Source organism: Engystomops pustulosus, chromosome 1, assembly GCF_040894005.1.
Source record: "Engystomops pustulosus chromosome 1, aEngPut4.maternal, whole genome shotgun sequence".
Taxonomy (NCBI): domain Eukaryota; kingdom Metazoa; phylum Chordata; class Amphibia; order Anura; family Leptodactylidae; genus Engystomops; species Engystomops pustulosus.
The window spans coordinates 111232462-111244822 of record NC_092411.1 but is presented as its reverse complement, the minus strand read 5'-3'; the positions used below and the strand labels follow the sequence as shown (position 1 = coordinate 111244822).

The 12361-nt window shown below is 42.0% G+C and overlaps 1 protein-coding gene across 1 annotated transcript in view; it reads right to left on the bottom strand.

The window, feature by feature from the left end:
- The window catches only part of KIF27 (kinesin family member 27), a 44188-nt gene extending 33188 nt beyond the window's left edge, over nucleotides 1–11000 (bottom strand). Inside the window, exons 1-6 of the mRNA XM_072150880.1 lie at nucleotides 10984–11000; nucleotides 10101–10196; nucleotides 9068–9419; nucleotides 7183–7383; nucleotides 3649–4601; nucleotides 392–535 (exon numbers count right to left, since the gene is read on the bottom strand). Coding sequence (XP_072006981.1) covers nucleotides 392–535; nucleotides 3649–4601; nucleotides 7183–7383; nucleotides 9068–9365 — 1596 coding nt within the window. The 5' untranslated portion in view covers nucleotides 9366–9419; nucleotides 10101–10196; nucleotides 10984–11000. The remainder of the gene's footprint in view (nucleotides 1–391; nucleotides 536–3648; nucleotides 4602–7182; nucleotides 7384–9067; nucleotides 9420–10100; nucleotides 10197–10983) is intronic.
- Between the last annotated feature and the right edge of the window lie 1361 nt (nucleotides 11001–12361).

Here is a 12361-nt window from a genome sequence, read left to right as displayed (position 1 = left end):
AATATGTATGGCTTGTGGGAAGGAGGGCTATTGAAATAATAAACATCTTATTCTCACCTTGTCCTGTGCTCCCATTCACCTGCAGCATCACTGTCGAGTTTCAGTTTGGTTACAGGGGCTGGCAGTACTGTCCTGACCGCAGTCCCGAACCTGCAACAGCCTGGGACTAATGTAATAGCGCGGCTGTGGTTACAGTTTCAATAGCCTCACCAAAGCCACTTTTTTTTGAATAACAGACAACCCCTTTAATTTGATATATCTAATAATAATAATAATAATAACAGAAATTCATCTTGTTTGAAGGCAAAACATAGAAACATTTCAGTTGAGTGAACGGCAGCACTGTTAAGTGAAATGAGTGCAGTGAAAATGGAATGGTCATATAGTGTACCTGTAGGTTCTTGGTGCGCTCGGCTTCTTCTAGAGACTTTTGGTAATCCTGATTTTCTTGTAGCAAAGACTGAATGTTTTCTTGTAAATCCTTTAGTTCCATCTCCTTTCTGGCAAAAACCTCTTCATCGGTTGCAAGGGCATCCTTGAATAAAACATTGTTAATACAGTAAGCCAGGCATGCTTGACCCCATAGTCCTGTTATGGCAAACCTTTTAGAGAGTGCCAGAATCGCAACCCAAAACCCACTAATTTATCTCAAAGTGCCAACACAACAATCAATACAGTAAGTTTTGCTCCCTGCTCTGCCGAAAGCTTCCAACACAATCTTCTCCATTTTTCAATGATATTGGTGTCTGGAGGATGGAGAAATTTAGATTATCATTATAGGTTCCCCCAGTCCTTTCAGGTATATGACATATTAAATATGTGTCATATACATTTTTTGGGCGCAGCAAAGTGGCGAGGAGACCAAAAGAAATTTGGTCTAACAGGGTACAGAACTCCATGCTTCTGCAGTGAGCTTCCATTGTCAAAGACTGCAGGGAAATCTGTTTTAGAAAAGTGCAGAGGCAAATTTAATTGTCAACTCCACTCCGATGTTCACGCAGATGGGGCATCAATTTTGTGATGGACTCATTTGCATTTTTCCCCTGTTTAACTAATCCAATCGACCACTCGGACAAAATGCTAAATTGTCATAATGAAATGTGTGTACTACTGACAAAGTGAAGTGCCGTCGGGTAAGTGACTTTTGTTCAGAGTCAGCTGCTTACTGAAACCCACCCAAGGCGGCCTGCTTAGCACATTCTCCGACTAGTGCACACTCTTTTAATGCTCCAGACAGAAATAAGTCCCAGGGACAAAAAAATTGTCTCAGCGAATGTGTCTGCTAAGCACCACAAAAATAAGTATATACATCTTTACCGACATCTACTCGGAAAGCAAAGCAGCAGAGATTATGACACTTTAGATAAATCTCCCCCAATGTGCAATAGTGATAAAATGTCTAAAAATCACCTGTAATCAGGTCTCTGTAACTAACACCACCACCGTTGGAGCAGCTCACAAGGATTCCATCCCAAGCTATCCAGTTATTTTATACAATATTCATTCTATTTTCTTTATTTCTTTATTATGTAGTGCTTGTGCTTTATCTGCTGACGTGCTCTCTCCTCTATACACATGTGAGAGACACAGACATCAGCTACACAAGAACCTGACATGCTCTGTTCTCCTATATACATGCAAGAGACACAGACATCAGCTACACAAGTGCCTGACATGTTGTGTTCTCCTATATACATGCGAGAGACACAGACATCAGCTACACAAGTGCCTGACATGCTGTGTTCTCCTATATACATGCGAGAGACACAGACATCAGCTACACTAGTACCTGACATGCTGTGTTCTCCTATACACATGTAAGATACACAGACATCAGCTACACAAGTACCTGACATGCTGTGTTCTCCTATACACATGTGAGAGACACAGACATCAGCTACACTAGTACCTGACATGCTCTGTTCTCCTATACACATGTAAGATACACAGACATCAGCTACACAAGTACCTGACATGCTGTGTTCTCCTATACACATGTGAGAGACACATCCATCAGCTACACAAGTACCTGACATGCTCTCTTCTCCTATACACATGTGAGAGACACAGACATCAGCTACACAAGTTCCTGACATGCTGTGTTCTCCTATACACATGTGAGAGACACAGACATCAGCTACACAAGTACCTGGCATGTTGTGTTTTCCTATACACATGTGAGAGACACACATCAACTACACAAGTGCCTGACATGCTGTGTTCTCCTATACACATGTGATATACACAGACATCAGCTACACAAGTACCTTACATGCTCTCTTCTCCTATACACACGTGAGCTACACAGATATCAGCTACACAAGTACCTAAAGTGTTGTGTTCTCCTATGCACATGCGAGACACATACATCAGCTAGAGACACAGACAAGTACCTAACATCTCTTTTCTCCCATACACATGGCTGCATCCTGGAGCAGTTGTATCTCTCATACACACAGGCTACAGGGGGTGTGGCCGACAGAACCAGGAAGCAGCCAGCACCAGGAGTGTCACATCATTATACAGGCTTTCAGTCAAGCTCTGGGTGATGTGGCTGTGCCTTAAACTCATGAATAAGCTGGCCTGCTGAATATGATAATTCATTGGAACCATTTCAGTTTATTTGCATACAGCCTTGGGACCGGATTGTTTAAGTTTACAGGCATATAGAGGGACAATGTAGGGATAGGGGCAATGCATTCTAATTGAAGTTTAGGAAAATATATTTATTTTTGGGGTGTTCATTTGCCTGACAGATTCTCTTTAAAGGAAATCTACCATCAAAATCAAGCATGATAACCAGGGTCACTTACTCACAGATTGAGGCAAGGTGACTGTGCTACTCTTCTTATATTTGTTATCCATGACCTTCTTTCTCCTAAACTGAACTTCCTCTTTTGAAGTGAGATTACAGAGAGAGGTGGAGTGAGAAGCAGGTGAGGGGTGTGAGGAGCAGGGTAAGACAGTCTGAAAGCCTATTCCAGGAACCACACCAGTAGCCTTTCATGTTTATTAGAATAATTTTAAAAGTTTATTTTAGAAGGAGGCCATCCATGTTTGATTTTGATAGTAGATTTCCTTCAATCTACAAGAACAAACCCAAGTGCTGCACCAGGGTGTAGTACAGCGGCTTCATTGTGCAACTGTGCAAAAGTCCAGTTCTGGACCAAGGTAAGTATACAAGTTTGTTTTTTGAAAGTTGGCACAGGTTGAAAACTAATAGGCAATTTGGGACACTAAACCACTGGTCCATAAAGATGAAAAGTTCTGCTTGGCCGCACGTATGGCTAAAGATAGAGAACGCTCAATCTTTTTCCAGGTGAGGCCGTGCACAATGCACTCCTATGGCTGCCTTCATACAGCTAACATACGGCCGCCATAAACGGTCGTGTGCAAGTGGCCTTAAACATTTGTGCCGATATGTTCTTTGGTACCGATTTTAATATTTTCTAGGGGAGCATAGGGTTTATTAATGCAATGAACCCTTGACCTTAGTTTGGTTAAGCTACTGAGTATTTTGGTTTTATTAACCAAACTCAAAATATTGTAAATCCCTATGACAACACTACTTTGATTAGACACAGAATAGGATTTGTAGCCATATGGTCCACATAATGTAGCCATATGAGGATTCCCCAATATCCATACCTGGCATTTCTTCAGTTCCCTTTTGAGCTGTAATATGGTAATGTGATGTGGCTCTTCTCTGCTACCAGTCTCTGCACTCTCAGTCCCAGACATAGAGGTGATATCGCTTCTTAATTCCTCAGCCATGGCTACCCAACTATGAAGTCTATTCTTTTGGGGTTTTGTAAGGCCAGGTATATTCTTGAGTTCATGTAGTAGCTCCAGGGCTTCTTCTGTACAATGGCGGTGGTTAAAGCACTCCAGCTGAAACTGTGCAAGCTGCTCTTCTAGAGTCCGAATTTTGTTCTTCTCTTGACTCCAGTCTTGAGATACCTGGCTTGTCCGACTTACCCTGCTGCTCTGTTGGTTTTGCAGAGCTTCCCGAAGTGCTTTTATTTCCAGCTCCATTTCATCAATCCTGTCCCAGTCGGGGTTATAATTTACAATTGGCTTGTTTTTTATATTCCTCGCTCTATTGGAGTACTTTAGAGAGTTCAAGGTTTCATCAAAGTCAGAAGTAGAAGGACTAATGCACGTTATCATGACTGTTTTGGCATTTCCCCCTAAAGAATCCTTAAGGATACGAGTAATCTTAGCATCCCTGTATGGAACGTGGGCATTTTTTCTCTTTGGATCCGCAAGGGCACTTATTACGTTTCCCAGGGCAAGCAAACCACTATTAATTTGGATAGACTCTTTGAATCTCTCTCCAGTGTTTCCAGTTTTGGTGACTCTTTCTGAGCCTGCCAAATCTACAAAGTGAAATTTTGACAAGATCATCTGCACTGAATTCTTGTCTCCACTCTCTGCAGGATCCCTTTGTTGGCATATACTGATGGTAAAGATTGCATGAGAGCGGCTGGAGCGCTCATTCATTTGGGTTGTGCTGGTGTGGCGGACTGCACTACCAGCTTCTAGAAGACTCATTACCTCATCCGCATTTTCAACTTGGCATTCCTTGGCCCCAACAATAACTAGAGAAATCAGAATAAAAGCATCACATCACTTACAAAGAAAAACAATCATAAATCATTTTAAAGGAAAATTCTATGGGTAAAACCTTACCAATGTAACCACTGCATGTGAGACGTATGCAAGTATAATCTAAGCAGATCTATACCTAATAATTTATATTAATATCAATAACTCATAGAAACAATGGGGCAGATTTACCAATCAATTGGAAAAACTACATTTAGGCACTTGTGTGATCTATTCTACCAAAAACAAAATATTAAATCTTTAAGATTAAATATTATCATTTTTGTGATTTAGGATGCAAGGGCCCTGCACACCGTTTGTATGAGATTAGTGATGTTACTTGATTTATTAATGTTCTAATAAATGACATTGGACTAAATATCTTGTTTTTATAGAATAGATCACAAGAGTGCCTATACATAGTTTTTCCAATTAGTTTACCTCTCTTTATCCTGTAATACCAAGGACGATATCTTTTCTTCAACTCTGATGCCCCCTATATAATTATTTTCAGGATTTATAAAATTAGTTTATGACAGAATTTTATTGTTATTTGCACAAACTGCCTGTGCCACATTAATAAAGGGTTTTAGTCAGTTATCAGGTATTTTTACAGAAGGGACAGAAGGGGTGTGACCTATGAGAAGGGGGCTTCTTGCCAAAAAAGTCCAGCACCAAAAATAATGTTAAAAGGAAAGCATTTTGTTACAGTTTTCTGGCATAAACCAAGCCAACTAATATGATACAAAATACTAAACAATCTTATACTACACCAGATTTATTATCCACACTATTATATGAATATTGTACAGCAGAAGACTATCTAGCCCACCGCTGCACAACCTTTATAGGTCCTTGTGCCGTATTGTCATTCTGCTCAACCTCAAGAGCCTGCACCAGTAACCAGGACCCTAGATGTGCCAAAAACTCCACAAATGCCACCCAGAAACCAAATATTGCTTTTGTACAAGAAGGGTACACGGCGGTGCACTGGAGACCCCTCCCCTCTCCATAGAAAACATCACCGAACACACAGGGAAAGATAGAGCATGCTCTATCTTTTCCCTGAGTACAGCGCAGAACGGTGCCACACATGTGGCACTGTAACGCTGCAAGGCCAACATTGCCGTCTATAGGGACATGTATGCGGCCGCAAATTTGCAGCTGCATATACGGTCGTGTGAATGAGGCCTAACTAATATAGATTCTATAGCATACTATAAATAAAGTGCACAAAAACTGATGAAAATAATACTGGAGACCCTACCCTAGAGCAGATACAGGAGACCTCCCCGGGGCATACGAATACTAGTGGATACCCCGTGGAGCAGGCCTTTAATACTTGAGCTCCTCAGAGCAGGCACAAAATTATGGAGACCCCCAGAGCAGACATGTAATACTTTAGGCTCCCGGTGCTGACAACAATATCAGAGACCTCCAGATTAGACAAAATAAAACCAAAATACAAACTCTTTACCTCTCTATCCCGCCTGCTGCACTGTTCAGGGTCTTGACACAGGTTCTATTTGCTGGTATTAGGACCCAGGACAGTGCAGGGACAGACTGAAGTAGGAGATGACACAAGTACAGAACAGCTTACATGTACTCACTGGTTGGGTTCCCTCTTGCTCCGGCCTCTGCACTGCCCCGAGTCCTGATGCCAGCACATAGAGACATCATCAAAAGCCACAGTAGAGTAGGAGATACGAGGGAGCAATGATTACTAGTCACAGGTCACAGCCTGCAGCTCTTCGGGCTGCACAACCCTGGTATAGTCTAACTCTACACTGTCTTACGTGACAACATTTTTGATAAATTTGCCCCAATATTATTTATTATATACTGATCATGATCATATTTCACATCATGGTCATCAAATGGGAACCTGTAATGTGGTTGAAATCCTATTAGTTAATTTTTTAATTACTTTTTTTGGTGCTGTATAAACAACATTTTTAGACCACAACATCTGAGAGATTGATGTGAAAGCAGTGTTCTGTGTTTCCACTGTCTGTAGAAACTACAGGTGGTACAAGGGAGAAAATAGGAGATCCAGAATAGGTTAAACATTTATATATCTGCTCTTATGAAGCTTTGGGAGAGGGAGGGTCCTACCAATTATTAGCAGATGTCTCCAAATGCACACAAATATTTAAATACCTGTTACCACACATATACAGCCAGTGACAGGTTCCTATAAAGCTCTAATAACTGACTGAAATCCTTATTTTAACTAAAAATTGTTTTGCTTACATTTACATAAATCACCTTTTGGTTCCCTGCCAGTTTTAGGTGATATGGAGAGGACTTGTAACCCTTTATCAGCAGTCATTGTTAGGGTGGTCAAAACCTGGTGACAGGTCCTCTTTAAGGGTTGTCACAGCATGGGAAGAAAAGAGATTTAACAATACTAGATATCAATCTGCTAGAGTTCCTGCAACTCTATAACATCATGGCTGCAGATCACACTGAAAGGTAATGATGACAGGTTTTCTTTAAGTTAAAGATAATGGATCTGTACAATAAGTAACTTAGAATTTACTAACGATGAATAATCCATGACAATGTATTCACCTGTGTTTCCCTTTTCGTCTTCCCGGATGTGTATATCTTTTACATTTGTTTCAAGTTCTAGGAGATCCCTCAGATCTTCCTTGTAAACTTCGATGTATGATACTTTGACAGTAAAGTCGATGTTGTGATTTTCTGAGATTGTGTGGAAAAGTTCCTGTATGGCACGTGGTATAATACCTTTTTCTTCATCAGCAACAGAAGCTAGAAATACAGTAACAGTTTTATTTATTTCTGAATATAAGAAACACACATAATATGATATCATATGACACATTTACATCAACATGTAATGTATCATAAAAGCTAACACAAAAATTATGACAAAGTATTGCAAACAAACGTTAGGCTAGGACATTTCGGTCACAACACATTTACTTTTATAATGGTGCACCATAGTAATGTAATATATTTTGTGCAACTTCAGTTGTATTGACTTTCCTTAAAGGGAACCTGTAATCAGGATTTGACATCTGGTTTCCTGCCAGCATATAAGATTGATGGGAGACTGCCAGTCCCTGTGTCATCAGTGCTCATCTAGCTATCCCCCTCCCTCATGCAGACATGAGCTGACCCAACCCTGCAGGTGAATCTCCGTCAGTTTATGTCTGCAGGAGGGATGGAGAGAACAAGGAGAGTAGTGATGACACAGGGACTAGAGCAGATACCTCCATGACTTGATCCTCTTTGTTTCCAGGAATATAGTACCATAGTACGTATATACTGTAAGTTCCATTTTTTAAAAGTATATTAGAAAGTTTATTTACAAATTAGTATTAAACAGCCTATGGGAACCTGTCACTAGGTCAAAATGTCTAATCCTGATAACAGGTTTCTTTTAAAGCATGTCTGTCAACATTACATAGCTGCCAAGAGGCCACAGAACAATACTGTCTGGCTGATAAGAATGGTATCAGTGATCTGCAACCCCAGCGAAATTTTAACTGCTGTGTATAAACTAATAGCGCAGAAATAAGCAAGAATACAGTAGGTTTCTAGGTATTTTTTTAATTGGTCATACAAGTCAAATAAAACCACGTCCTGGTGTAATCCCCTGTCTTAAAGGTTGGGTTTTCAAGGACTTGGAAACCCATTCATCACAAGAAAGGGGGTCCTGTTCTCAATAATTTTTGGAGCAGCATGATACATGTCTATAGGAGTGGCGGGAAATGTGGAGCACAGCGTTTGGAGGAAAATTATGAAGATACAGGAAAGTCTTTCTTATCTTCATTCTCTGTGCAGATTAATATCATTCATTGGGATTACCTACAGGAAAATCCATAAAACGGTCTATTCCCATAGTCACCACATATTTTGGGGTCTGAGAGCATCTTAATACATTTATGTACAAATGCTTTTGGTAGCGTTCACATCGGAATTTTTTGCAAAACAGTTGAGGCATACTAATTTTCATTTTTAGTAAAAAGGATGTAACAAGATTAACAATATTATCTGGCAGGTCAGGTAATGACAAGGCAGATCTGTGACAGATGGCTCTGTTATCATGTATCCTCAAGGAAAGGGAAAAAGAGACAATAGAGACAAAAAGTGATGGCCTCAATGACACCACAGGGCGGACAGATGCTGTCCAGAGAGAGACCGTATGCCAAAGGATTGTATAGCGAAACACAAAGCCTGGCATCTCTTTTCAGTTAGGCTGTGCACATAAAACCTGAAGTGTTCAGCTCGGGTATAAGAATAAAAGAGGCATGACGAGTATGGCGTGTATAACTTCTGACTAAAAGAAGTGGATAAACTTACACACTGTACCTGCATACTGTAAGCAGTATAGGTCACGGTAACATGGACATGGTAAACCCTAAGGCACACACAGCTTTAGAACTCACTCTTTGTTCTTAACTAAACACAGGTCCCCTCAATAACGTACCAACATGACCTCCACCAATGGTATACGTTTTTCCAGATCCAGTCTGTCCATAGGCAAAAACAGTGGCATTGTAGCCTTCAATTAAAGACACCAAAAGCGGTTTAATGCAGGAGATGTAGACGTCATCTTGGGTAGAGCTTTTCCCAAAGACATAGTCAAAAGTAAAGACTCTGTCCTTTCCAATGATGATCTGTTGGGTGTTTGGGACAGGCCGCACACACACTTGATGATTATGAAGAATCTCTTTGGATAAGAGAGGACGGATCCTCACTGCCACCTTCACTGGGATTTCATCCATTGTGTCGTCCGTTTCCAGCTGGTGCTATCCTTTCTTTACCATTTAGGACATTGCCTGAAGAGGAACAGCAACACATTGTTACAAACATGTTACCATCGTCATCTACTGTAACAACTTCAAGGGTGAATGGCTGGAAAGAAATTTATCAAGTCTTTCACATAGGAAATCTTTACAAGCAAAGTTTTATTTCAAACCAGTTGTGAAGATTAAAGGAAACTTGTCAGAAAAGGCTAAAGCGTAATCTGCAGTATTAATGTTATAGAGCTCATCATTGATTGACAGATTTATCGTACAGTCCCATACAGCGTGTCTGTACTATACCCTATGAGGCACACACCTCACCTATGACTGTGTCACAAATGGCACCTGAAAAGCAGTGATGTGAGGAACGCAGCAATCCCATCATTTGATAGGAGTAGCAGACATGACCCAAAGACGGCTGTGGCGCTGTTTATGTGAAAAGCAGCCAGGTTTTTCTTATCTTGGTAAATCCCTTTAAGGCTGATGGCAGAATGCACCCTATGCTTCCATATAATGATGACGTTAGTCAGTGACCACGGCACTAAGAGCACAGACCGACATCCATAACACCTTGTGGCACCTACACACCTTACCTGTGACCAGACCTCCACAATATAAGTGTACTATACAACCTTAGGGCTTAGTTCAGACAAGCTGAAGAGCTGTAGCGATAGTACATAACATATCACAAGACAGCTTGGCATGGATACTTACCGCACCCGCTGTAATACATTCGCCGCTCTCTGCGTCCTATTAGCGCTATTTTCCTCCGGTCGTGACGTGCCTCCTGTTCTGTTTTCACTCGTTGTCCTGGAAACGAAGAAGAACGTTACGAACCGCCCGCTTCGCCGCCTGTCTACGGAAGCCTGAACTAATCAAAAAATAGAAGGCAAACTCAGAGCTGGCAGCGCCCCTAGTGGTCAGTTCTGGAGGTGGATATTAGTAAATTTGTATATTATAACTCCACTATGAAGAATGCACTGTATTAGAGGGACTTATTCATAAGCAAGCGGCAGAAATAACATACAGACACTCAGATACAAGATTGTTAGAGGTTGTACATGCCTCCCGACTTTCCGGATAAAAGAGGAACATTTTTATGCTAATTGTCTGGCCCCTTATCCCTCCCCTTAGTATTCACACATTATACAATGACCCCATATATAGCAGCCCAGCAACATTTAATGCCCCTCCTTCATGTAGCACCCTCACATATAATGCCTCTAGCACCCTGTTATAGATCCTGCCCAATGACAGGTCCTAAAGTCTCATATAGACTCCAGGCTGCCATAGGAATGGATCATTGCTCCCTAATGACATGACAGGGAGTGACAATTTTGCACTTTCGCACTGTATAGATACTGTGAATGGTGGCACCCCTATGATCATGAGAACATGGTTCACCTTTCCAGTTTTATGGTGTACAAGTCCTAAAAGAATTGCAATGTATAGTGTTTCTTTTGTGCACCAGCGCAGCGTGGTTGCCCGAGACTCTTGATGTATTCAGTGGCGCTGGAGGGGGGAGGGTTTCATCATAAGCCGTGGATCAACAATTCTCGGTGATACAGAAAAAACTTCTATTCACCTCTGTCCTTACCTCCTTCCCAGCACAACCTCCTTGCGGCAATCAGAGGTCAGTAATGGATCGGAGATGAGGCCTCAGATATAGGCAACCCCACCCCACATTACATCCATGTCACCCTGCGCCCCATGTTACACTTGTCACTATGTACCCAACATTACATCCATGTCACACTGTACCCCACATTACACAAGTCACCCTGCAACCCACATTACACACGTCACCATGCACCCCCACATTACACACGTCACACTGCATCCCCACATTACACACATGTCACTCTGCACCCCACATTACACAAGTCACCCTGCAACCCACATTACACACGTCACCATGCACTCCCACATTACATATGTCACCATGCACCCCAACATTACACACGTCACACTGCATGCCCACATTACACACATGTCACTCTGCACCCCACATTACACAAGTCACCCTGCAACCCACATTACACACGTCACCATGCACTCCCACATTACACACGTCACACTGCATCCCCACATTACACACGTCACTCTGCACCCCACATTACACAAGTCACCCTGCACCTCACATTACACAAGTCACCCTGCACTCCACATTACACATGTCACCATGCACCCCAACATTACACACGTCACACTGCATGCCCACATTACAAACGTCACTCTGCACCCCACATTACATTTGTCACACTGCACCTCACATTACATCCATGTCACACTGCACCCCCACATTACACACGTCACCCTGCACCACCACATTACACACGTCATCCGGCACCCCACATTCTCCTCTCCCAGCCTCCTCATTACACCCCTCTATACATGGCAGCACCCTCTTCCATTGATCTCTAGGATTCCTGTGTAGAGTTGCTCCTCCCACACAAGAGTCACATGGTCATGACATCATTGGAGGTCCTTTAGAGTAGACCACTAAGAAATAGCATCTAATGTACAGCTTTCTAATGTTGCTAAATGAGGTGACATTTTCTTCACTATCATTTTGAGGACTATGCAATCTTTTGATCACTTTTTATTACCGTACATACTTGAGTATAAGGCGACCGGAGTATAAGCCGAGGCACCTAATTTTAACACAAGAAACTGGGAAAACCTATTGACTTGAGCCGAGGGTGGGAATTGCATTGGTCAAAGCCCCCCCCCCCCAGTATATAGCCTGCCCCTGTAGTATATAGCCTTCCAGTCTCTGTAGTATATAACCTGCCAGCCCCTATAGTATAATAGTATATAGCCTGCCAGCCCATGTAGAATATAGCCTGCCAGCCCCTGTAGTATATAGCCTGCAGCCCCTGTAGTGTATAGCCTGCCAGACCCCTGTAGTATATAGCCTGCCAGCCCATGTAGAATATAGCCTGCCCGTTCCCTGTAGTATATAGCCTGAAGCC